Genomic DNA, 26423 nt, shown 5'->3' on the forward strand with positions numbered 1-26423 from the left:
TTGGTCTGTGATGCAGGAGGAAATGGCGCTCTGAGCCGCTGGTCCCACTCTCCGGGAAGCCCCGCCCCCTCAATGGCTTAGATTATACTGGCAGGGTTACTAGTTTCAGAGAAAAAGGGGTTAAAACCCCTTTTCAGCGTCAGCGCCAGTGTGGGCATATACAGAGGGATAACAGCAGCCCCTCACTGAGCTGTGTGCCCGTCGCCCTAATGCCGCCAACGGAACCGGGGACCCGCTACCCGGGACTCCGATTCTGTACTCACCAACCAGCATCTTCAGCTCCGCAATTAGGGGTGGTGGCATGCTGTGGGGAGAGCGCACACTGCTGTAGGTGAATGAAACAACTCCCTTCAGGAGCTATGTCCTGTCAGCGGGGATCCGGACCATTAACCCTTGTAAGAGGTTGGTACCGGTCCCCCCCACCCACCCACCCCCCTCCCCCCTTAAGTCCCACGACGCAGGCAGACTGGTGCCAACCAGTCCTGCCTGAAAATAACAAACTAAAATGCATTTTGAAGAAAAATCTCTGGAGCTCCAGAAAATGCACCCGACTCCTTGCGCACATTTTTGTAAAATGGGTCTGTGGGAGGGGCATAGAGCGGAGGAGCCAGCACACTCTGAAGAAATTTAAAGTGCCAAGGCTCCAATGGACCCCACCTATACCCTATGATACTAGACCATCCCAGTATCCCCTAGGATGTTAGAGAGAGCAGAACAGAGACAAGCCAAACAATAACAATTTGGTTTGAATTGCATACACATAGACGGATTAGCTAGATGTACTGTAACTAGCTACAGTATTAGATACATTTACTTACCTCAACCCTGCAGACGTCTGACAGAGGGATCGCCTCCACCTTTAACATCGGTTTATCCTCCACAACAGTCTGCACTTGAAGCAGCAGCCGGCCAGAATACGCCACACATTCCTCCTGTTGCGTCCACAAAAGAATACCCAATGAATGTTAGGGAGTGCAATTACAAGGAGAAATTTCACTTTCCCCAGTCTCTAATGGTCTAGCTAACATAACTGTAAACCGTATAACGGTATAGGGCACACCAGAATTACTTATTCCACAGAAACTCTCAAATTCCTCATCAGTTTAAAGGACGCATAAGTCTGTGCAGTAGACAACATAGGTAGAAAGGACTGGGGTATGAATGTTTATTATATAAAGGCTTTTTTGTTCCAAATGAATGCTGGACCAAAGAGTCTGTCTGTCCCAAATATTTGCATCTACAGTTGGGAAAGAGGACTCCATGACCAGGAGATGAATCTGAATCACACATTCCAGGGTTGGATAACAGAGACTGATACTACAAGCCCATTTCACTGGCAGGATTCCTGTAGAAGAGTTGTCTACAGCTAGGAAGAGGAGATTGGTTAAAGATTCAGTATTAGACTGTCTGGGCTGTCAGAGAAGAAGAATGAGACAACGTGGTCATCTGCACTGACATATGGCCATTGCAAGAAAATAAGATTTTGCAAACTGCGTATTGCTTAACCCCCTTTAACAATGTTCTGATCTATCTCACCTTTCCTTGGTTAAGGCTTTGTTGATTATTTTGTGCACCAAGAAACTCATGAGGACTTCCGTAAAGAGTCAGAAAACTTGTCCCAAATGTCGGCAGGAAGCCACTGTTTTCTCCAGCTGAAAGGATAAAAATAGGATTTTAATTACCTACCAGTAAATCCTTTTCTGCTGCGGGGTACACTGGGCTCCACAAGGATTAACATTGGGGTGTAGAGTAGGATCTTGATCTGAGGCACCAACAGGCAATACTTTTCTCATAGTCCGTAGAGGATACTGGGGTTCATTTAGTACCATGGGGTACAGATGGGTCCACTAGGAGCCATGAGCACTTTAAGAATTTGATAGTGTGGGCTGGCTCCTCCCTATATGCCCCTCCTACCAGACTTAGTCTAGGAAACTGTGCCCGAGGAGACGGACATACTTTGAGAGGAGGAAAATAGAGAAGGATAGAGAAGGATAGTGGTGAGAATCTGATCCAGCACACACAAGAGGAAAGCCAAGCTAACCAAACTTGAAACAGGAACAGCAACGGCTGAACCAACATTACTTAACCAAGAAACAGTGCAGGTAGAATGAAGCACTGGACGGGCGCCAAGTATCGTCTATGGACTACGAGAAAAGGATTTACCAGTAGGTAATTAAAATCCTATTTTCTCTTACGTCCTACAGGATACTGGGGTCCATTTAGTACCATGGGGATGTACCAAAGCTCTCCAACCCGGTGGTAGAGTGCTGAGGTTCCTGCAGAACTGATTGACCAAACTGAAGGTCCTCAGAGGCCAAAGTATTGAACTTGTATAACTTAGCAAACGTGTTCGAACCTGACCAAATAGCTGCTCAGCAGAGCTGTAAAGCCGAGACACCCCGGGCAGCCGCACAGGAAGAACCCACCGACCTAGTAGAGTGGGCATGTACAGATTTTGGAACCAGCAAACTTGCGCTGGAATAAGCATGCTGGATAGTAAGTCTGATCCAGCGTGCAATTGTCAGCTTTGAAGCAGGATACCCAATCTTATTGGGATCATAAAGAACAAACAGCGAGTCCGTCTTTCTGTGACAAGCTGTTCTTTTCACATACACCTTAAAAGCCCTCACAACATCCAAAGACTTAAAGTAGCAGAGGTGTTGGTGACAACCGGAACCACAATAGGTTGGTTGATGCGAAATGCGGACTCCACTTTAGGAAGAAATTGCTGACGAGTTCTGAGATCAGCTCTGTCCTCATGGAAAATTAAATAGGGACTTTTGTGAGACAAAGCCCCCAGCTCCGACACACGTCTTGCTGAAGACAAGGCCAACAGTGTGACGGTCTTCCACGTAAGATATTTTACGCCCACCTCCTGTAACGGTTCAAACCAGTCCGATTGGAGGAACTGCAGCACCACATTGAGATTCCAAGGTGCCGTGGGAGGCACAAAGGGAGGTTGGATGAGCAGAACACCTTTCAAGAGAGTCTGGACCTCAGGGAGAGAAGCCAATTTTTTTTTTTTTTAAAGAGAATGGACAAGGCCGAAATCTGGACATTTATGGAGCCCAGACAAAGGCCCACATCCACGTCTGCCTGCAGAAAAAGCAGGAAATGTCCCAGATGAAATTCCACCACAGAATAATTTCTGCTCTCACACCAAGACACATATTTCTTCCAAATACAATGTTAATGCTTAGATGTTATCCCATTCCTGGCTTGGATCATAGTCTGGATAACCTTGTTAGGGATCCCTCTCCTGGCTTGAATCAGCCGTTCTACTTCCATGCCGTCAAACCTAGCCGCGATAAGTCCTGATAGACAAACGGGCCCTGTTGCAGAAGATCCTCACGAAGAGGTGGAGGCCACGGATCTTCGAGGAGCATCTCCAGAAGGTCCGTGTACCAGGCCCTTCTTGGCCAGTCCGGAGCAATGAGTATTGCTTGAACCTTTTCCCCTTTTATTCATTTTAGAATTCTTGGGATCAGAGGAAGTGGAGAAAACACGTACACCATCTGATAGACCCATGGAGTTGTCAGGGCGTCTATCGCCACCGCCTGTGGGTCTCTCGACCTGGAACAATACTGCCTGAGCTTCTTGTTGAGCCGAGATGCCACCATGTCGATCTCTGGATATCCCCATCGACTTGTCAAGCACCTGAACACTTCCGGGTGAAGGCCCCACTCCCCCGGGTGCAGGTCGTGTCTGCTGAGGAAGTCTGCTTCCCAGTTATCTACTCCCGGAATGAAGACCGCTGACAACGACACAGCATTTCTGTGTGCCCAGAGGAGAATTCTTGTCACCTCTTACATTGCTGCTCTGCTTTTCGGTCCGCCCTGTCGGTTTCTGTACGTTACTGCCGTCACATTGTCCGACTGGACCTGAATTGCCCAATCTTGAAGATGTGAAGCCTGCAGAAGGGCATTGTATATGGCCCTGAGTTCCAGAATGTTAATTGGAAGGATTACTTCCAGACTTGAAACAGCACCCCCTGAGTGACTGCTCCCCAACCTCTGAGACTTGCGTCTGTGGTTAACAGAATCCATTTCTGAATTGCGAACCTCCGTCCTGCAATGAGGTGAGAAGACTGTTGTCACAGCAGAAGGGAGATCCTGGCCTTTGGCGACAGATGGATCCTCTGGTGCATGTGAAGATGCAATCCAAACCATTTGTCCAACAAATCAAGCTGGAAGGGTCTTGCATGAAACCTTCCGTATTGAAGTGCCTTGTAAGAGGCCACCATTTTCCCCAGAAGGCGAATACACAGATGCACCGACACCCGGGTTGGCTTCAGAACATCCCAAACCATCGACTGGATGACCAATGCCTTTTCCAACGGAAGGAACACCTTTTGTTACTCTGTGTCCAGTATCATTCCCAGGAATGGTGGCCTCCGTGTTGGCTCTAGGTGAGATTTCGGAAGATTCAGAATCCACCCATGATCCTGGAGAAGTTTGGTTGAGAGAGCTATGCTGTCCAGCAACCTCTCCCTGGACGGCGCTTTTATCAGGAGATCGTCCAGGTACGGAATTATGTTCACTCCCTGTTCACCTTGGTGAACACCCACGGTGCCGTGGAGAGACCAAATGGCAGGGCCTGGAACTGGTAGTGACAGTCCTGCAGTACAAACCGGAAATAAGCCTGATGAGGCGGCCAGATTGGAATATGAAGGTAGCATCATTGATATCCAGAGACACTAGGAATTCACCCTATTCCAGACCTGAGATCACCGCTCTCAGAGACTCCATCTTGAATTTAAACACTCGTAAGTACGGGTTCAAAGACTTGAGGTTCAGAATCGGTCTTACTGAACCGTCCGGCTTCAGTACTATGAACAAGTTGGAATAGTACCCCTTGTTTAGTAGATGAGGCGGAACTGGAACAATGACCTGAGTCTGTACCAGTTTTTGGATGGCATGCTGTAAAGTTATACTTGCCACTTGTGAAACTGGCAAGCCTGATTTGAAGAATCTGTGAGGTGGGAGCTTTTGGAACTCCAGTCTGTAGCCCTGGGAAATAAGATCTATGACCCAGGGATCCTGGCATGAATTTGACCAGATGTGACTGAAGAATTATAGTTGGGCTCCCACCTAACAGCCTTACAGGCATTGCGGTCTACCGTCATGCTGAAGTCTTTGAGGAAGCAGAGCCTGAGCTCTGTTCCTGAGCACCTGCAGTTGCTGGTTTGCATGGTTTACCTCTTGCGCCGCTGGAGGACACAGAAGCACCTCTGGATTTGCCCTTGAACTTGACCGTCCGAAAGGACTGTAACGTAGAAGCTGAATAAGTCTTCTTGGTTGGGGGGGGCTGCGGAAGGAAGATACGTAGACTTACCCGCAGTAGCTGTGGAGATCCATTTGTCTAATTCATCTCCAAACAAGGCCTCTCCTGTGAATGGTAGGCCTACCACGCCTTTCCTGGAGTCCGCGTTAGCAGTCCACTGGCGTAGCCACAAGCCTCTTCATGCCGACACTGCCATAGCGGTGGTGCGTGTGTTAAGCACGCCTATTTCCTTTATGGCTTCCACCATAAAGTTTGCAGAGTCCTGTATATGCTGCAGGAGTAAGACAACATCCCCCCTAGATAAGGAATCTGACCCCTCAATTAGGTTACCTGACAATTTCACAATGGCTTTAGTAATCCACGCACATGCAATAGTGGGTCTTTTGGCCACCCCAGCAGCTGTGTACAATGATTTGAGTGTAGTCTCAATTTTTTACAATCAGCCGTGTCCTTTAGGGAGGCTGCACCAGGAACAGGCAATATAATTTTACGTGACAACCTAGAGACTGATGTGTCCACTATCTGTGGATTTTCCCATTTTTCCCTATCCTCCAGAGGAAAGGGAAAAGATGAGAGCAACCTTTCAGGGATCTGAAACGTCTTATCAGGATTGACCCATGGTTCTTCTCTATTCCTTGTGACAGAGCAGCATCCCTCCCCTCCAAATCTACCTCACCCTCCTCCAAGTCTGACCCATCAGCGTCAGAGTCAGATTGCAGGATATGGGCCAGAGATCGCTTTTGCGGATAAATGGGAGGGGACTGAGACGCTTTTTGGGGGACTGAGTCTCTGTTCATAAACGCATTCCAAAGTTTGTTTTAAGTATTGCGTCTCTTTCTCATTGCGGGACAATTTTGTAGAAAGAATGGAAATCATTCCTTTGAGAGAATTAACTCACTTCGGTTCAGCCCCGCTAGCTTGTGAACCCTGAGTACCCAGTAGTGAGCCCCCTGGTGAAGAGGAACACTTGGCTGTGCAAGAAACACACTCTTTGCCTGACATAATGTAAATGTGACAGCACACACACACACACACACACACACACACACACACACACAGGAAAAGGTTAAGCACAATTAACCCACAAAGAGCCCATCAGGGAGACACAGAGTTGTTTGGAGCCAGCCCCCACCGCACCCTTATCACTAATGCCAAGCTTAGCCGGGTCGTAGACTGAGTACCCTGATGGGGGACTTAGTACACTAATAGTCGCTCCCCCTCTGCTATGGCCCCCTGGTACCGCTGAAGTAATCTGGAGTCACACGGGAAGAGCTGCGCGTCCCTGTCCTGTCAGCGTCTGTGTCCACTGCAGAGAGAAAATGGCACTGGTGAGCTGCTGGATCCTCTTATAGTGAAGCCCCACCCCTTCAATGGCGCGCGGTCTTCCTGCTTTTTTATACTGGCTGAGGAATCTGGTGCTTAAAATAGAGAGAAAACGTTTTAAGGCTGCCAGTCTGGGTACTGTGTACAGTGTACTGAGACGCAGTTGTGTACTGTGTCTGGAGACGCATTCCTCCCCATTTATAAACCATGCATCTCCGTACTCTCGTGCCGCAATAAAGGCCGGTGACCCGCTAACCGGGACGCCGGCTTAGTACTCAACACTCTTCTTTCTTCTGGCTCTGTTAAGGGTGACAGCGTGCTGCGGGAATGTACGCTCGCCGTGGTGGGGCTTGCAAATAGTTCCCTCAGCAGCTCAGTGTCCTGTCAGCGGGGAACAGGACCATTAACCCTTTAAGAGGTTGGGCCGTTCCCCCCCTAAGTTCCACGAAGCAGTCAGGCTGGTGCCAACCAGAGACAAAAAAAGGTGCATATAGTGAAGCACAGTTTTTACAATGTACATGGAAGTTTTTATGGTTAAAAGACATTTATTGTACACTTATAAAACATCGATCCACACACGATTAAAAGTGTGATAGCAGCAGTAAGAGTAACACAAAGTGCAATGTGTCTAGCAGCAATTAGAGTATCCACACACGGAGTCCAAATGGACAATTACCAGAATTAGATGAAAAGAGTGCGTATAGATGTAAAGTCCACAGCAGCTGCAGCAACTCCTTCACCTTCCGTCCGGTAAAGCGTCCAGGATCTCCCTCCAATGGTCAAATCGATATAGCCAAGGCGTTTCTCCCCTGTTCATCGGGTCTTTGTCAAGGCTTTCCAGAGTATAAGCCTTGACAAAGACCCGATGAACAGGGGAGAAACGCCTTGGCTATATCGATTTGACCATTGGAGGAAGATCCTGGACGCTTTACCGGACGGAAGGTGAAGGAGTTGCTGCAGCTGCTGTGGACTTTACATCTATACGCACTCTTTTCATCTAATTCTGGTAATTGTCCATTTGGACTCCGTGTGTGGATACTCTAATTGCTGCTAGACACATTGCACTTTGTGTTACTCTTACTGCTGCTATCACACTTTTAATCGTGTGTGGATCGATGTTTTATAAGTGTACAATAAATGTCTTTTAACCATAAAAACTTCCATGTACATTGTAAAAACTGTGCTTCACTATATGCACCTTTTTTTGTCTCTTTTGGGAAAATCCGTACATGAGGACTACTGATAATAGTGGCTCTCTGATCTCCACTTGATGCGCTAGGTGTATGTATTGGTACCATTTTTTTCTTTGCACGTATATCCCACTTGTTGGGTTGGAGGTATTGTCTAGAGAGTTACCTCAAGGTCACTTTGGTACATCACTAAGCTGCTCTAATTAATGCGCACTGAACATAGTATCTATACCCACTTTGTTCTCTGGTGCCAACCAGCCCTGCCTGAAAATAACAAACATATAAATTAAATGCAGAAAACTCTCAGGAGCTTCCATAAGCATGACCGGCTCCTCCGGGCACATTTTCTAAACTGAGTCTGGTAGGAGGGGTATAAAGGGAGGAGCCAGCCCAAATTATCAAATTCTTAAAGTGCCCATGGCTCCTAGTGGTCCCGTCTATACCCCGGTACTAAATGGACCCCAGTATCCTCTAGGACGTTAGATAAAGGAGCAAATAAAGTGACACATTGATCCGGCACATTTCCTGTGCGGCATGGAACAAGCCTACCGCCATCCTTCCAGGAGCTTTTAAACAGGCTCTAGTTTTTGTCCAAAATGGAATATATATCCAGTCTCCAAAACAACACAGTAGATTTAAGTTCCATGCAGTCTGGTCTTCCTGGCATAGGCTTCATAATGTGGCCCTTCCTGGACTTGTATGAATGTATGCTCTCCTTGGGGGTCATTCCGACCCGTTCTGAGGCAGCGGTTCTTCGCTGCGGTGGGAACGGGACTGGAATGCGCATGCGTGGCGTGCGCACTGCTTACACGCGGTGTTGCCCGGCGACCCACGACGCTGGTTACGAAGAAAGTGACCGCAAGAAGACTGACAGAAGGAAGGCATTCAGGGGCGTCACCTGTCCGTTGGCGGACGTTTTCGGGGAGTGGTAAGTAAAACGCAGGCGTGTCCAGGCGAATGGAGGGCGGATGTCTGATGTCAAAGCGGCCCCATCATCGCTGGATCCATCGCACAGGGTAAGTATGTCCAGGCTGGTCTTGTTTTGAGTGAAACTTTTTTAGCATAGCAGGGCTGCACAAGCGATCGCAGCCCTGCTATGCTAAACCCCCACAGGCGGAGATTAGTTGATCGCACCAGCAGCAAAAATTTGCTTGGTGCAATCAACTCGGAATGACCCCCTTTATCCACTCCCTGTTTCCATCCTCCTCCCCTCCTTTCCCTTCTCTTTTCTTCTATCCTATACCTCTCTTTCTCTTTAATTACTCTCCTCTCCTGGCTCGCAACCCCCTCATCCTCTGTATCCTCTCCCCCATGTATCTCTCTCCACACTCTTTTTTACTCCACTCCCCTTTTTTCCCTACCTCACCACCCTCACCTATGTTACCCATTCTTAGTCAGTTACTAGATTGCTAGATTCCCCTGTTGGGAGCAACCTGTGGGTGCCCTCACCACTCCATTTACTCTTTTCCTCCTTTTTTATCCCTCAGCCCCCTCACTGGGTCTTTCTTGTCCCTTGTGCAGACCTTGAAACTGTTGGTCTGTTACAAATTGTTAACATACATGTTTGTTCTCTGTACTTCCATTTCAATGTTTTATTTGACATACCCGTATATACTCGAGTATAAGTCAACCCGAATATAAGCCGAGGCACCTAATTTTACCACAAAAACCTGAGAAAACTCATTGACTCGAGTATAAGCCTAGGGTGGAAAATGCAGCTCTAGCCGTACACAGCCCTCATACTGCCAGATATGCCCTCATACTGCCAGATATGCCCCACAGTGCCAGATATACCCTAATGCTGCCAGATATGCCCCACAGTGCCAGATATGCCCTCATGCTGCCAGATATGCCCCACAGTGCCAGATATGCCCTCATGCTGCCAGATATGCCCCACAGTGCCAGATATGCCCCACAGTGCCAGATGTGCCAGATATACCCTCATGCTGCCAGATATGCCAGATGTGCCCTCATGCTGCCAGATATGCCCCACAGTGCCAGATATGCCCTCATTCTGCCAGATATGCCCCACAGTGCCAGATATGCCCTCATGCTGCCAGATATGCCCCACAGTGCCAGATGTGCCCTCATGCTGCCAGATATGCCAGATATGCCCCACAGTGCCAGATGTGCCCTCATGCTGCCAGATATGCCCCACAGTGCCAGATGTGCCCTCATGCTGCCAGATATGTCAGATATGCCCCACAGTGCCAGATGTGCCCTCATGCTGCCAGATATGCCAGATATGCCCCACAGTGCCAGATGTGCCCTCATGCTGCCAGATATGCCCCACAGTGCCAGGAAGGGTACTTACCCTCCATCGCTCCCGCGTTGTCTTCTGAAGGAGGGACACGGAGGGCACAGCGCGCTGCTCTCCTGTGTCCCTCCTGCGTCTCCGGCGTCGTGTGTGTGTTAAATGAAGTGCCGGTTCGTGAGCCAATCAGAGCCCTAGAGTGTCAGAAATATTTTCACAGCACCCCTAGGCCAAAGGTTTCTTATTGAGAGATTTAGAAAAAAAAAGTAATTAAGTACCGTATATACTCGAGTATAAGCCGAATTTTTCAGCACTTTTTTTTGTGCTGAAAAAGCCCCCTCGGCTTATACTCGAGTCAGTGCAGTGGGAAGGAGTGGGGACACGGAGGGCAGTCAGTGCAGTGGGAAGGAGGGACACAGAGGGCACAGCGCGCGCCTCTCCTGTGTCCCTCCTGTGTCTCCGGTGGCAGCGGCGGGTCTATTAAATGAAGTACCCGTTCGTGAGCTCTGATTGTCTCACGAACCGGCACTTCATTTAACAGACCCGCCGCGGCCACCGGAGACGCAGGAGGGACACAGGAGAGGCGCGTGCTGTGCCCTCCGTGTCCCATCTTCACAAGACAGCGCGGGAGCAGCGGAGGGTAAGTTACCGTATACCTGGCACTGGGGGGAGCATATTTATTTGGCACTTGGGGGGGGGGCCATATGTGGCACTGAGGGGGCATATCTGGCACTGTGGGGGCATATCTGGCACTATGAGGGCATATCTGGCACTGTGGGGGAATATCTGGAAGTATGAGGGCATATCTGGCACTGTGGGGGCATATCTGGCACTATGAGGGCATATCTGGCACTGTGGGGGCATATCTGGCACTATGAGGGCATATCTGGCACTGTGGGGGCATATCTGGCACTGTGGGGGAATATCTGGCAGTATGAGGGCATATCAGGCACTGTGGGGGCATATCTGGCACTATGAGGGCATATCTGGCACTGTGGGGGAATATCTGGCAGTATGAGGGCATATCTGGCACTGTGGGGGCATATCTGGCACTATGCGGGCATATCTGGCACTGTGGGGGCATATCTGGCAGTGTGAGGGCATATCTGGCACTGTGGGGGCATATCTGGCACTATGAGGGCATAGCTGGCACTGTGGGGGCATATCTGGCACTATGAGGGCATATCTGGCACTGTGGGGGACTATCTGGCAGTATGAGGGCATATCTGGCACTGTGGGGGCATATCTGGCACTATGAGGGCATATCTGGCACTGTGGGGCATATCTGGCAGTGTGTGGGCATATCTGGCAGTGTGGGGGCATATCTGGCACTGTGGGGGCATATCTGGCACTATGAGGTCATAGCTGGCACTGTGGGGGCATATCTGGCACTATGAGGGCATATCTGGCACTGTGGGGGAATATCTGGCAGTACGAGGGCAAATCTGACACTGTGGGGCATATCTGGCACCATGAGGGCATATCTGGCACTGTGGGGGCATATCTGGCAGTGTGAGGGCATATCTGGCACTGTGGGGGCATATCTGGCACTATGAGGGCATATCTGGCACTGTGGGGGCATATCTGGCAGTATGAGGGCTGTGTACGGCTAGAGCTGCATTTCCCACCCTAGGCTTATAATCGAGTCAATAAGTTTTCCCAGGTTTTTGTGGTAAAATTAGGTGCCTCGGCTTATATTCGGGTCGACTTATACTCGAGTATATACGGGTAAATTATGTTTATATGTCATCCTTAGCTTCAATTATGTGGTGAGGGACAAGATTTGCTTCTGTTTGTCCATATATTTTAGGAGTGGCAGCCACAAGCACTAGTATTGTGTATTACACATTACACTGACAATAAATAGTTTGAATTGGTCCTGGACCACCAACCTGAGGCACCTCTGCAAGTGTCCGCAGCACCCCAGGGTGACACAGCACACAGTTTGAGAGCCACTGGTCTAAGGGGATGACAACTGGAGGTGTTGCCCATAGCAACTAATCAGATTCTAGCTATTACAGTATTTCTCTTATTGGATTCTAGAAAATAATAGCTAAAATCTGACTGGTTGCCACCTCTTGTCTGTTTAGAAGTTGTAGCAAATCTATCTCTTAAGGTCCAAACTGGCCAGTTACTCTATAGGACAAAAAAATAGGATTTTATTTACCTACCGGCAAATCCCTTTCTCGCAGTCCGTAGAGGATACTGGGGTCCACACCAGTACCATGGGGTATAGATGGGTCCACTAGGAGCCTTGGGCACTTTAAGATATCAATAGTGTGCACTGGCTTCTCCCTCTATGCCCCTCCCAGCAGACTCAGTCTAGAAACTGTGCCCGAGGAGATGGACATATCTTGAGAGAAGGATTCAGAAAAAGATAGTGGTGAGATTCGAACCAGAACAACCAAACAAAAAGAAAAACCATGTTAACACAACATGAACAAAAACAGCAACAGCTGATCCAACAATAATACTTAATCAAGCAACCCTGCAGGAAACACAAAGAACTGGGTGGGCGCCCAGTATCCTCTACAGACTACGAGAAAAGGATTTACCAGTAGGTAATAAAAATCCTATTTTCTCTTACGTCCTAGAGGATACTGGGGTCCACATTAGTACCATGGGGATGTACCAAAGCTCCCAAACCGGGTGGGAGAGTGCTGAGGTTCTTGCAGAACTGATTGACCAAACTGAAGGTCCTCAGAGGCCAAGGTATCGAACTCGTAGAACTTAGCAAACGTGTACGAACCAGACCAAGTAGCTGCTCAGCAGAGCTGTAAAGCTGAGACACCCCGGGCAGCCTCCCAGGAATAACCCACCGACCGAGTAGAGTGGGCATGATCTGATTTAGGAACCGGCAAAGCTGCCGTAGAGTAAGCATGCTGGATAGTCAGCGTGATCCAGCGAGCAATAGACTGCTTAGAAGCAGGACACCCAATTTTCTTGGGATCATAGAGCACAAACAGCGAGTCCGATTTTCTGTGATGAGCTGTCCGTTTGACATAGATTCTCAAAGCCCTCACAACATCCAGGGACTTTGAAGTAGAAGAGGTGTCAGTAAGCACCGGAACCATAATAGGTTGGTTTATGTGAAACGCAGACACCACTTTTGGAAGAAATTGCTGACGAGTTCTGAGTTCAGCTCTATCCTCATGAAAAATCAAATAGGGGTTCTTGTGAGACAAGGCCCCCAATTCCGAAACATGCCGTGCTGAAGCCAAGGCCAATAGTGTGACAGTTTTCCATGTAAGAAACTTTACATCCACCTCCTGTAAAGGCTCAAACCAATCTGATTGCAGAAAATGCAACACCACGTTAAGATCCCAAGGTGCCGTGGGAGGCACAAAGGGTGGTTGGATGTGCAGAACTCCTTTCAAGAAGGTCTGAACCTCAGGAAGGGACGCCAACGATTTCTGGAAGAAAATGGACAAGGCCAAAACCTGGACCTTTATGGAGCCCAGACGCAGACCCACATCCATATCAGACTGCAGAAAAAGCAGAAGAGGACCCAGCTGAAATTCTACCGCAGGAAATTTCCTGTTCTCACACCAAGAGACGTATTTTCTCCAAATCCGGTGGTAATATTTAAACATTACCCCTTTACTGGCTTGGATCAAGGTAGGAATTACCTTGTCCGGAATGCCTTTCCGGGCTACAATTTGACGCTCAACCTCCATGCCGTCAAACGTAGCCGTGGTAAGTCTTGATAGACGAATGGCCCCTGTTGTAGAAGATCTTCCCGAAGAGGCAGAGGCCACAGGTCCTCCAGTATGCCAGTAGATCTGCGTACCAAGCCCTTCTTGGCCAATCCGGAGCAATGAGAATTGCTTGAATCCTTTCCCTTTTTATTCTTTTCAGAATTCTTGGGATCAACGGAAGTGGTGGAAAGACATACACCATCTGGTAGACCAGAGCGTCCACCGCCACTGCTTCCCAGTTGGCTACTCCCGGAATGAAGATTGCGGACAGCACTACGGCGTGTCCCTCTGCCCAGAGGAGAATCCTTGTCACCTCCGACATTGCTGCTCTGCTCTTTGTTACGCTCTGTCAGTTTATGTACGTCACCGCCGTCACTGAACCTGGATGGCTCGATTTTGAAGAAGATGAGACACCTTCCGAATGGTGTTGTATATTGCCCTTAATTCCAACACGTTGATTGGAAGAATGGCTTCCTGACTTGTGCATCTTCCTTGGAAGCGTTCCCCTTGGGTGACTGCTCCCCACCCTCTGAGGCTTGCATCCGTGGTTAGCAGAATCCAATTTTGAATCCTGAACCTTTGGCCCTCGGTCAGGTGAGAAGTCAGTAGCCACCACAGAAGAGAAATCCTGGCTCTTGGGGATGGATGGAACCTCTGGTGCATGTGTAGATGCGATCCGGATCATTTGTCCAGAAGATCCAGCTGGAAGGGTCTTGCATGAAACCTTCTGTACTGCAGTGCCTCGTAAGAGGCTACCATGTTTCCCAGGAGGCGAACGCACAGATGTACCGATATCCGGGGTGGCCGTGGGACGACTGAATTACCAATGCCTTTTCCAGAGGAAGGAACACCTTCTGTACCTCCGTATCCAGTATCATCCCTAGGAACGGAAGCCTCCATGTTGGTTCCAGGTGAGATTTTGGCAGATTCAGAATCCACCCTTGATCCTGGAGTAGTCGTGTGGAGTGGGCAATGCTGTGTAACAACCTTTCCCTGGACGGTACTTTTATCAGTAGATCGTCCAGGTACGGTATTATGTTCACTCCCGCGGAGTGTTGCCTTATAGGTAATTGTCTGCACTTAGTCTAATATTAGGGCAATAGATGTTGTCTGAATCAAAATATAATTCATTATAAATAGGCGATGTTACCATAGTGGACAGTATACTGGATATATATAGTAAGGAATAGATATGAAATAAGTTTGAATGTATGAGGTAATGTTTAGCTGATTTAAGAAATTAGGTTTGTGTATGTGTTTATATAGATATACTGTATATTTGTGTTTTACTGCAAGATGGTAAAAAATAGTGTAGGGAACAGGTTTATTCTGCTCTAGTCATAAATAAGGCCAGAGAGGTTACAGTAAGATCAAGAGTCATTGTAGAGAAAAGGTATTAGGCCATAAATGATAATAGGTATGTGACAGAGCTCTGTTGGTCATTGGAATTCACAGGTGTGCTTACAGTAGATCAGAATCTACTGGTTTGTCTATTGTCCAGTGAAGGTTAAAAGCTAGGGAGCATAAATTAACTACTATGAAAAGAGATCACATCCATTGATAAAACATTGTGTAACCGACCCCAGGAAAACTTGTCAATACAACAGAACTTTGGATGAAAAGACATTCCAGATTTTACAATACTATACTTGCTTAAGGCAGTGTGGACACCACACTTTTATGACACCATGCCTCTGTGAACAGGACACGACAGCCCAGTTCAATGTTTGTTTTATTACACCTTGGAATCTGACAAACCTATAATTACCTATTCCATTGGAAACTATGAGAATATGATAGTTTGAATTGGTAAAATATGAGATAAAAGGACCAGACTTGTAGTTAGGAGTTAGAAGGAAGAGGGAGAGGGAGAAGAAGAAGGAGAAGGAAGGAAGTCAGTCAGGAGGAGAAGTCATGGAGAACATGCAGAAGGAATGATTCTTGGGATGGCAATCTTTAACTTGCAAGTATAAATATGATAATAATTGAAACTGTTTGTGAAACTTATGTCATGTTGTTTTATGTTATGTAACGAAGGAAACATAGCATAGCTTAATATAATTATAATTAGTATATATATCACTACTGTGTATATCTTATTCTGTACGATTTGATCTGCCTGTAAATAAAGAATCATATAAAAAGAGCGGTAATATTCAAGCTTGAACTCTCTTTAAGGAATCTTAACTTCATAATTTCATAAGTCATATATATAAGGACTGCATCTATTTATCAGTTTGTAAGCCTGACATAATATATTTGCAGATATATATGATAAATGCATATTAATTGAAATATATCCATATATTAAATACCATATATGATATATTAAATATTAATATTCATAAATAGGATTCCATAAATCAATATTGGCGACCACGAATTGGACTTGTTATTACTGAATCTGATTATCTGATTTATAATATTTATGAGGAGTAGCAAATGCTATAAGCTGGCTACCAAATCTGCAGAATCACGGTGGGGATGTATCTATGAAAATTTATTACCATTGTGTAATGTCAATTTTGTATTCTGTATAACCTAGGATAAATGTGTTAGTGCAATATACGTTATTTTAACTAACATAATATCTATTAGGAAGCAGCACCAATGGCTATAAGCCTGCTGGCAAAGTACAAGATCACAGTGGAATAGGTTACAAATGAGAATAAAGAATTTAAAGGCCTAGAATAGAAAATGTGCACAGTGGAAATGAGTATTTCCAAATAAATGTATAAATGTACCAGGTATTAGAGTTTAACCTTAAGACACCGGTCAATCTTAAGGAGAGGATACCTTCAGTACTAAAAACAAAGAATATATAAATTTAGCATTGTAATGTTAAATATGCAAAAAGTTGCAGCAGCATTAGGAAAAATGCGCAGAACTGCGGCTTTAGAAGCCAAACAGAAATGTAAAGAAGGATCAGGTTCACGTCTTCGTAAGGCGTGCCTGACCATTAATGCAAAAATGCATTCATTATTTAAGTCCCTTAAACAGAAAAATAAACAAAAAAAGTTTGGGGCAGAAGCAAAAAGCCTGGCAGATTGTAAGCAAACTGTCATGACCTCTCAGGAGGAGATAAAAGAAAGTACAAGGGAGAACATTGTAGATGTAGGTGAGACTCAGGACAGCATTGTCCATGTGCAGCACACAGAGTCTGCTATGGTCACACAGACCACCAGCAGAACAGCCTCTTTGGTAAAGGAAGAAAGTAGCAATGTGCCGGATGTGTCTATCATCAGACAGCACATTAATGTAAAGGAGGTAGCAGCAATAGGAGATGTCCCCTATACTGTTTCTAGTAAGGGGGAAGATCATTGTAACTCAGATTATGAGTATTCTGCTGAATACACTCTCAGAGTTCCCAATGTAAATGAAGAATTTGTTATGCCCTTAGGCAAAGGTGAATTGTCAGCAGATTTAAACACTGATAGCTGCAGTACAGTGCACACAGGGGTGGAGATGTTCCCCATGGTGAAAACTCCCATGGTAACCAGAGTTGAAAACCCTGAAATGTATTCACCTGGGAACATGTTTAAAGGGAAAATCCATGAAATTAATACAGGAATGCATGTTTACAAACAAAGTTCCCAAACTTTTGTAACCCCCAGACAACACTCAGAGAAATCTAGTGATGGTGCAAATGTTTGCATGCTCTCAGAGAGACCACATGCAGAGTGTCATTCTGCAAACCACACACCAATTAACAATGACAAAAAGGATCACCAGGATGAAAATGTTTTTATGCACTGGTGCCATAACCATTTTATTACAGGTGTGGAAAGACAGAAAGCCCTGGGACCTGCAATACATATTTGGCAAAGTCTAACAAGTTTCTCTCCCCACAAGAATATTTTTCAGGAAATACAAGATGCTTCAAGACCAAGAAGCCATGCCAAGCAGCAAACGCTATGGTTGGAGACAGTCTGGGACCAGGCTGCATCACAAGGGAGTATGGTCACAAGTGAATACGGTAGTATCATTCCTTTACTTGTTAGATCCAATGTAGCCATTGTTTGCTTTGATGTTCCAACAGCCACAGTTTCCAAATTAAACCTGCATCATATCTGCAGCGACAATTGTGCTGCCATTGACACACAAGGTGACAGGAAAGATTGGCACAGGCCAGAAACAATTGTTTGTTTGTTATTCAATCTTTAAAGACACATTTGTAAATTCTGTACCTGATAACATGCAGCAGATAGGACAGAATGCATAGCAAGCTATGTTAAATCACTGTATAAATATCTGTGATATTCATTGTATGTCTTTTTGTTTGATTCATAGTAATCCTGGCAACCTGTATACAGAATGGTGCAAGACTCCAAAAAGACTCTAATTTACAAGGGAAAAGGTCTTCATTAACCCTTTCATCGCTGCTATCCAGCAAAATCTACGTAGCATCCCTAAAGACTGACATATGGACAAATCCTCAAGGAGTTTTCCAGTTTCACAAGAAAGGGGAAGGTTTTCATTAACCCTTTCATCACAAGTAATCATTACTTGTCTTTCAAACTACATGTACACCCCCACAACAGTGTACAGCACCTCTCATCACTGTGATTATACAGAACTGTCTCATCCCTTCATATACTTTAATCAAATATATATGTAAACATTTGTCTGATATATATATATATATATATATATATATATATTTATTTGATATCATTGTATTATATACCTTGTAAATATTTTATGTTTTTTTTTTATATTACACAGTAGATACTACCTATGCTTCCTTCGTAAAAGCTTCAAAAGTAATTAAATATCTAATACAGGATGGTATACCGCGTTATAACAAATTGGGACAAGATTATTAAGTGGGATGAATAATTCTCTTAATAAAGACTGTAACAAGTCAAAGGGAATTATTTGTAGCGTAACAGGGTCAACTGTATATGCACATGGCTGCATATAAAATAATATTGGATGGAATTAGATATATTTAAAGCCATTCCTAAATGATATTTAATATCTGTTTGAAGCAAAATTATATTCATTTATTGTATTGATAGGATGTTACTATATACACATCAAAAGCATTTTAAATAATTATTAGTCAAAATATAGGTAGGATAGAAAACGCCTTTATATGGGTTAAACTGGTATAAGTTTATTTAAGATTGAGATGTATAAATAGGTTCAAGGTAGAATAAGGAGACTTAAGACTGCATGGTAATTTATTCAGTGAGGAAATACAGTAAACAGAGTAGGTGTACTACTCGCAGCCATTTGTGGTACTATTGCCCGAAGACAATTAAGACCTACTATTAACAAGCAAAGAAAGAAAGAAAGACTGGTTCATATATGACTGTTCTATTCAAAATCACAACCTGTTTTGTGCAAAGCAATATGGACACTGGTCACAACTGCGGTATTGGATAAACGCAAAGGAAACAGAACTGCTAAATACTGTATAAAGACCATTACCGAGGGTCATCACAAGTACTGAGTTGCAAACTCAAGATCATAGTACGCAAAATACACAGCCCTCTGCGTCAAACAGCGAAATGGCAAGCAAAGGAGCAGCTGCTATGAAGAATTCTACTTCAACTGCCTCCATAATGCAGACGCAAGGCGTCTCCAATTGCAAGCAAACCACGCAGATGACAGTCTTATCCCAGTAAATTGCTACAGCCAAGAACAGCAAAAATGTCCAAATGTACTGATCCAGATACAGAAAAAAGGTCTACAATTGGGCTATGGTATTCCAAATGTCTGTAGAAATTAGTTTTCCTCATGAATACTGAATAAAAACCTCAGTCTTGGTCTGCTTTAGTTAAAAAGTAGAATAAGGTTAGGTAAGCTAAGAATTTTTAGAGATTTTTAAAATCACAATGGTTATTATTATTACACTTATGGTATATATTAGGGTTACAACAAAAGTTATGTTTTGAAGAAATATTTTGAAATGTATTTGGAAGCAATTACGCTAGTTTAATGTGTGGCCAATCAAAATAATTTCTCATGGCCACAAGGGGGCGACTGTTGCCTTATAGGTAATTGTCTGCACTTAGTCTAATATTAGGGCAATAGATGTTGTCTGAATCAAAATATAATTCATTATAAATAGGCGATGTTACCATAGTGGACAGTATACTGGATATATATAGTAAGGAATAGATATGAAATAAGTTTGAATGTATGAGGTAATGTTTAGCTGATTTAAGAAATTAGGTTTGTGTATGTGTTTATATAGATATACTGTATATTTGTGTTTTACTGCAAGATGGTAAAAAATAGTGTAGGGAACAGGTTTATTCTGCTCTAGTCATAAATAAGGCCAGAGAGGTTACAGTAAGATCAAGAGTCATTGTAGAGAAAAGGTATTAGGCCATAAATGATAATAGGTATGTGACAGAGCTCTGTTGGTCATTGGAATTCACAGGTGTGCTTACAGTAGATCAGAATCTACTGGTTTGTCTATTGTCCAGTGAAGGTTAAAAGCTAGGGAGCATAAATTAACTACTATGAAAAGAGATCACATCCATTGATAAAACATTGTGTAACCGACCCCAGGAAAACTTGTCAATACAACAGAACTTTGGATGAAAAGACATTCCAGATTTTACAATACTATACTTGCTTAAGGCAGTGTGGACACCACACTTTTATGACACCATGCCTCTGTGAACAGGACACGACAGCCCAGTTCAATGTTTGTTTTATTACACCTTGGAATCTGACAAACCTATAATTACCTATTCCATTGGAAACTATGAGAATATGATAGTTTGAATTGGTAAAATATGAGATAAAAGGACCAGACTTGTAGTTAGGAGTTAGAAGGAAGAGGGAGAGGGAGAAGAAGAAGGAGAAGGAAGGAAGTCAGTCAGGAGGAGAAGTCATGGAGAACATGCAGAAGGAATGATTCTTGGGATGGCAATCTTTAACTTGCAAGTATAAATATGATAATAATTGAAACTGTTTGTGAAACTTATGTCATGTTGTTTTATGTTATGTAACGAAGGAAACATAGCATAGCTTAATATAATTATAATTAGTATATATATCACTACTGTGTATATCTTATTCTGTACGATTTGATCTGCCTGTAAATAAAGAATCATATAAAAAGAGCGGTAATATTCAAGCTTGAACTCTCTTTAAGGAATCTTAACTTCATAATTTCATAAGTCATATATATAAGGACTGCATCTATTTATCAGTTTGTAAGCCTGACATAATATATTTGCAGATATATATGATAAATGCATATTAATTGAAATATATCCATATATTAAATACCATATATGATATATTAAATATTAATATTCATAAATAGGATTCCATAAATCAATAGGAGCTTGCGGAGGAGAAACATAATTTCCGCCATAACCTTGGTAAACACCCTTGGTGCTGTGGAGAGCCCAAAGGGCAGGGCCTGGAAGTAACAGACCTGCAACGCAAACCTTAGATAAGCCTGATGAGGCGGCCAAATCGGAATATGAAGGTACGCATCCTTGATATCCAGAGACACCAGGAATTCTCCCTCCTCCAGACCTGAGATCACCGCTCTCAGTGACTCCATCTTGAATTTGAACACCCGTAAATACGGGTTCAGTGACTTGAGGTTTAAAATGGGTCTTACCTTACCATCCGGTTTCGGTACCACAAACAGGTTGGAATAGAAACCCTTGTTTTGTAGGTGAAGTGGTAAGCCGGATTTGAAGAATCTGTGAGGTGGGAGTTCCTGAAACTCCAGTCTGTAGCCCTGGACGATAAAATCTTTTACCCATGGATCCAGGCATGTTGTGATCCATACGTGACTGAAATATCGTAACCGGGCTCCCACCTGCCTGTTGACCAGACAGTGCGGTGCACCGTCATGCTGAAGGCTTTGCAGAAGCAGAACCGGAGGTCTGATCCTATGAGACTGTATTTGCAGGTTTTCTGGGCTTACCTCTACTGCCCTTGAAGGCAGTAGAAGAGCCTTTGGCCTTACCTTTAAACTTTGCTGTCCGAAAGGACTGCAACGTTGGTACAGAATAGGATTTCCTAGCCGGGGAATCTGCGGAAGGAAGATATGTAGACTTACCTGCCGTAGCCTTGGATATCCATGTATCCAGTTCATCTCCAAAAAGGGCTACCACTGTGAAAAATAAGAATTTACTTACCGATAATTCTATTTCTCGTAGTCCGTAGTGGATGCTGGGAACTCCGTAAGGACCATGGGGAATAGCGGCTCCGCAGAAGACTGGGCACAAAAAGAAAAGCTTTAGGACTACCTGGTGTGCACTGGCTCCTCCCCCTATGACCCTCCTCCAAGCCTCAGTTAGGATACTGTGCCCGGACGAGCGTACACAATAAGGAAGAATTTTTGAATCCCGGGTAAGACTCATACCAGCCACACCAATCACACCGTACAACCTGTGATATGAACCCAGTTAACAGCATGATAACAGAGGAGCCTCTGGATAGATGGCTCACAACAACAATAACCCGATTTGTTAACAATAACTATGTACAAGTATTGCAGATAATCCGCACTTGGGATGGGCGCCCAGCATCCACTACGGACTACGAGAAATAGAATTATCGGTAAGTAAATTCTTATTTTCTCTGACGTCCTAGTGGATGCTGGGAACTCCGTAAGGACCATGGGGATTATACCAAAGCTCCCAAATGGGCGGGAGAGTGCGGATGACTCTGCAGCACCGAGTGAGAAAACTCCAGGTCCTCCTCAGCAAGAGTGTCAAATTTGTAAAATTTTACAAAAGTATTTGACCCTGACCAAGTAGCAGCTCGGCAGAGTTGTAAAGCCGAGACCCCTCGGGCAGCCGCCCAAGATGAGCCCACCTTCCTTGTGGAGTGGGCTTTTACAGATTTTGGCTGTGGCAGGCCTGCCACAGAATGCGCAAGCTGAATTGTACTACAAATCCAGCGAGCAATAGTCTGCTTAGAAGCAGGAGCACCCAGCTTGTTGGGTGCGTACAGGATAAATAGCGAGTCAGATTTTCTGACTCCAGCCGTCCTGGAAACATATATTTTCAGGGCCCTGACAACGTCCAGCAACTTGGAGTCCTCCAAGTCCTTAGTAGCCGCATGTACCACAATAGGCTGGTTCAGATGAAACGCTGAAACCACCTTTGGGAGAAATTGAGGACAGCCGCCAATTCGGACACACGCCTGGCTGAAGCCAGGGCCAACAACATGACCACTTTCCATGTGAGATATTTTAATTCCACAGTGTTGAGTGGTTCAAACCAATGTGATTTTAGGAAATCCAAAACAACATTCAGATCCCAGGGTGCCACTGGAGGCACAAAAGGAGGCTGTATATGTAGCACTCCCTTAACAAACGTCTGGACTTCAGGCACTGAAGCCAGTTCTCTCTGAAAGAAAATCGACAGGGCCGAAATCTGGACCTTAATGGATCCTAACTTTAGGCCCATAGACACTCCTGCTTGCAGGAAATGCAGGAATCGACCCAGTTGAAATTCCTCCGTCGGGGCCTTTTTGGCCTCGCACCACGCAACATATTTCCGCCAGATGCGGTGATAATGCTTTGCGGTTACATCCTTTCTGGCTTTTATCAAAGTAGGGATGACTTCATCTGGAATGCCTTTTTCCTTTAGGATCCGGCGTTCAACCGCCATGCCGTCAAACGCAGCCGCGGTAAGTCTTGGAACAGACAGGGTCCCTGCTGGAGCAGGTCCCTTCTCAGAGGTAGAGGCCACGGGTCCTCTGTGAGCATCTCTTGAAGTTCCGGGTACCAAGTCCTTCTTGGCCAATCCGGAGCCACGAGAATAGTTCTTACTCCTCCCCGCCGTATAATACTCAGCACCTTGGGTATGAGAGGCAGAGGAAGGAACACATACACCGACTGGTACACCCACGGTGTTACCAGAGCGTCCACAGCTATTGCTTGACGGTCCCTTGACCTGGCGCAATACCTGTCCAGTTTTTTGTTGAGGCGGGACGCCATCATGTCCACCTTTGGTTTTTCCCAACGGTTTATCATCATGTGGAAGACTTCTGGGTGAAGTCCCCACTCTCCCGGGTGGAGGTCGTGCCTGCTGAGGAAGTCTGCTTCCCAGTTGTCCACTCCCGGAATGAACACTGCTGACAGTGCTATCACATGATCTTCCGCCCAGCGAAGAATCCTTGCAGCTTCTGTCATTGCTCTCCTGCTTCTTGTGCCGCCCTGTCTGTTTACATGGGCGACTGCCGTGATGTTGTCCGACTGGATCAGCACCGGCTGACCTTGAAGCAGAGGTCTTGCTTGGCTTAGAGCATTGTAAATGGCTCTTAACGCCAGGATATTTATGTGAAGTGATGTCTCCAGGCTTGACCACAAGCCCTGGAAGTTTCTTCCCTGTGTGACTGCTCCCCAGCCTCGCAGGCTGGCATCCGTGGTCACCAGAACCCAGTCCTGAATGCCGAATCTGCGGCCCTCTAGAAAGATGAGCACTCTGCAACCACCACAGGAGAGACACCCTTGTCCTTGGGGACAGGGTTATTCGCTGATGCATCTGAAGATGCGATCCGGACCATTTGTCCAGCAGGTCCCACTGGAATGTTCTTGCGTGGAATCTGCCGAATGGGATTGCTTCGTAGGAAGCTATCATTTTTCCCAGGACCCTTGTACATTGGTGCACTGATACTTGGCCTGGTTTTAGGAGGTTTCTGACTAGCTCGGATAACTCTCTGGCTTTCTCTTCCGGGAGAAACACCTTTTTCTGGACTGTGTCCAGGATCATCCCTAGGAATAGAAGACGTGTCGTCGGGATCAGCTGCGATTTTGGGATATTGAGAATCCAACCGTGCTGCCGCAGCACTACTTGAGACAGTGCTACTCCGACTACCAACTGTTCCTTGGATCTTGCCCTTATCAGGAGATCGTCCAAGTAAGGGATAATTAAAACTCCCTTCCTTCGAAGGAGTATCATCATTTCGGCCATTACTTTGGTAAAGACCCGGGGCGCCGTGGACAATCCAAACGGCAGCGTCTGAAACTGATAGTGGCAGTTCTGTACCACAAACCTGAGGTACCCTTGGTGAGAAGGGTAAATTGGGACATGGAGGTAAGCATCCTTGATGTCCAGAGACACCATATAATCCCCTTCTTCCAGGTTCGCGATCACCGCTCTGAGTGACTCCATCTTGAATTTGAACCTCTGTATGTAAGTGTTCAAAGATTTTAGATTTAGAATAGGTCTCACCGAGCCATCCGGCTTCGGTACCACAAACAGCGTGGAATAATACCCCTTTCCCTGTTGCAGGAGGGGTACCTTGATTATCACCTGCTGTGAATACAGCTTGTGAATGGCTTCCAATACCGCCTCCCTGTCGGAGGGAGACGTCGGTAAGGCAGACTTTAGGAAACGGCGGAGGGGAGACGCCTCGAATTCCAATTTGTACCCCTGAGATACCACTTGAAGGATCCAGGGATCCACTTGTGAGTGAGCCCACTGCGCGCTGAAATTCTTGAGACGGGCCCCCACCGTGCCTGAGTCCGCTTGTAGAGCCCCAGCGTCATGCTGAGGACTTGGCAGAAGCGGGAGAGGGCTTCTGTTCCTGGGAACTGGCTGTTTGCTGCAGCCTTTTTCCTCTCCCTCTGCCACGGGGCAGAAATGAGGAGCCTTTCGCCCGCTTGCCCTTATGGGGCCGAAAGGACTGCGCCTGATAATACGGCGTCTTTTTATGTTGAGAGGCTACCTGGGGTAAAAATGTGGATTTCCCAGCAGTTGCCGTGGATACCAGGTCCGATAGACCTACCCCAAATAACTCCTCCCCTTTATAAGGCAATACTTCCATATGCCTTTTGGAATCAGCATCACCTGACCACTGCCGCGTCCATAACCCTCTTCTGGCAGATATGGACAGCGCACTTACTCTTGATGCCAGTCGGCAAATATCCCTCTGTGCATCACGCATATATAAAAACGCATCTTTTAAATGCTCTATAGTCAGTAATATAGTGTCCCTATCCAGGGTATCAATATTTTCAGTCAGGGAATCCGACCAAGCCACCCCAGCACTGCACATCCAGGCTGAGGCGATTGCTGGTCGCAGTATAACACCCGTGTGAGTGTATATACATTTTAGGATATTCTCCTGCTTTCTGTCAGCAGGTTCCTTAAGGGCGGCCGTATCCGGAGAGGTAGTGCCACCTGTTTTGACAAGCGTGTGAGCGCTTTATCCACCCTAGGAGGTGTTTCCCAACGTGCCCTATCCTCTGGCGGGAAGGGGTATGATGCCAATAACTTTTTAGGAATTATCAGTCTTTTATCGGGAGAAACCCACGCTTCATCACACACTTCATTTAATTCCTCAGAAGCAGGAAAAACTACAGGTAGTTTTTTCTCACCAAACATAATACCCTTTTTAATGGTACTTGTACTATCAGAAATGTGTAAAACATTTTTCATTGCCTCAATCATGTAACGTGTGGCCCTACTGGAAGTCACATTCGTCTCTTCATCGTCGACACTGGAGTCAGTATCCGTGTCGGCGTCTGTATCTACCATCTGAGGTAGCGGGCGTTTTAGAGCCCCTGATGGTCTTTGAGACGCCTGGACAGGCACCAGCTGAGTAGCCGGCTGTCTCATGTCATCAACTGTCTTTTGTAAAGAGCTGACACTTTCACGTAAATCCTTCCATAAGCTCATCCACTCAGGTGTCGACTCCCTAGGGGGTGACATCACCAGTACAGGCAATTGCTCC

General features: G+C 45.7%; 1 protein-coding gene across 1 annotated transcript in view; it reads right to left on the reverse strand.

The window, feature by feature from the left end:
- Positions 1-26423, reverse strand: part of FER1L5 (fer-1 like family member 5) — a 926196-nt gene that overhangs the window by 496226 nt on the left and 403547 nt on the right. Inside the window, exons 18-19 of the mRNA XM_063929941.1 lie at positions 1537-1652; positions 819-932 (exon numbers count right to left, since the gene is read on the reverse strand). Coding sequence (XP_063786011.1) covers positions 819-932; positions 1537-1652 — 230 coding nt within the window. The remainder of the gene's footprint in view (positions 1-818; positions 933-1536; positions 1653-26423) is intronic.

This window comes from Pseudophryne corroboree, chromosome 6 (genome assembly GCF_028390025.1).
Source record: "Pseudophryne corroboree isolate aPseCor3 chromosome 6, aPseCor3.hap2, whole genome shotgun sequence".
NCBI lineage: Eukaryota > Metazoa > Chordata > Amphibia > Anura > Myobatrachidae > Pseudophryne > Pseudophryne corroboree.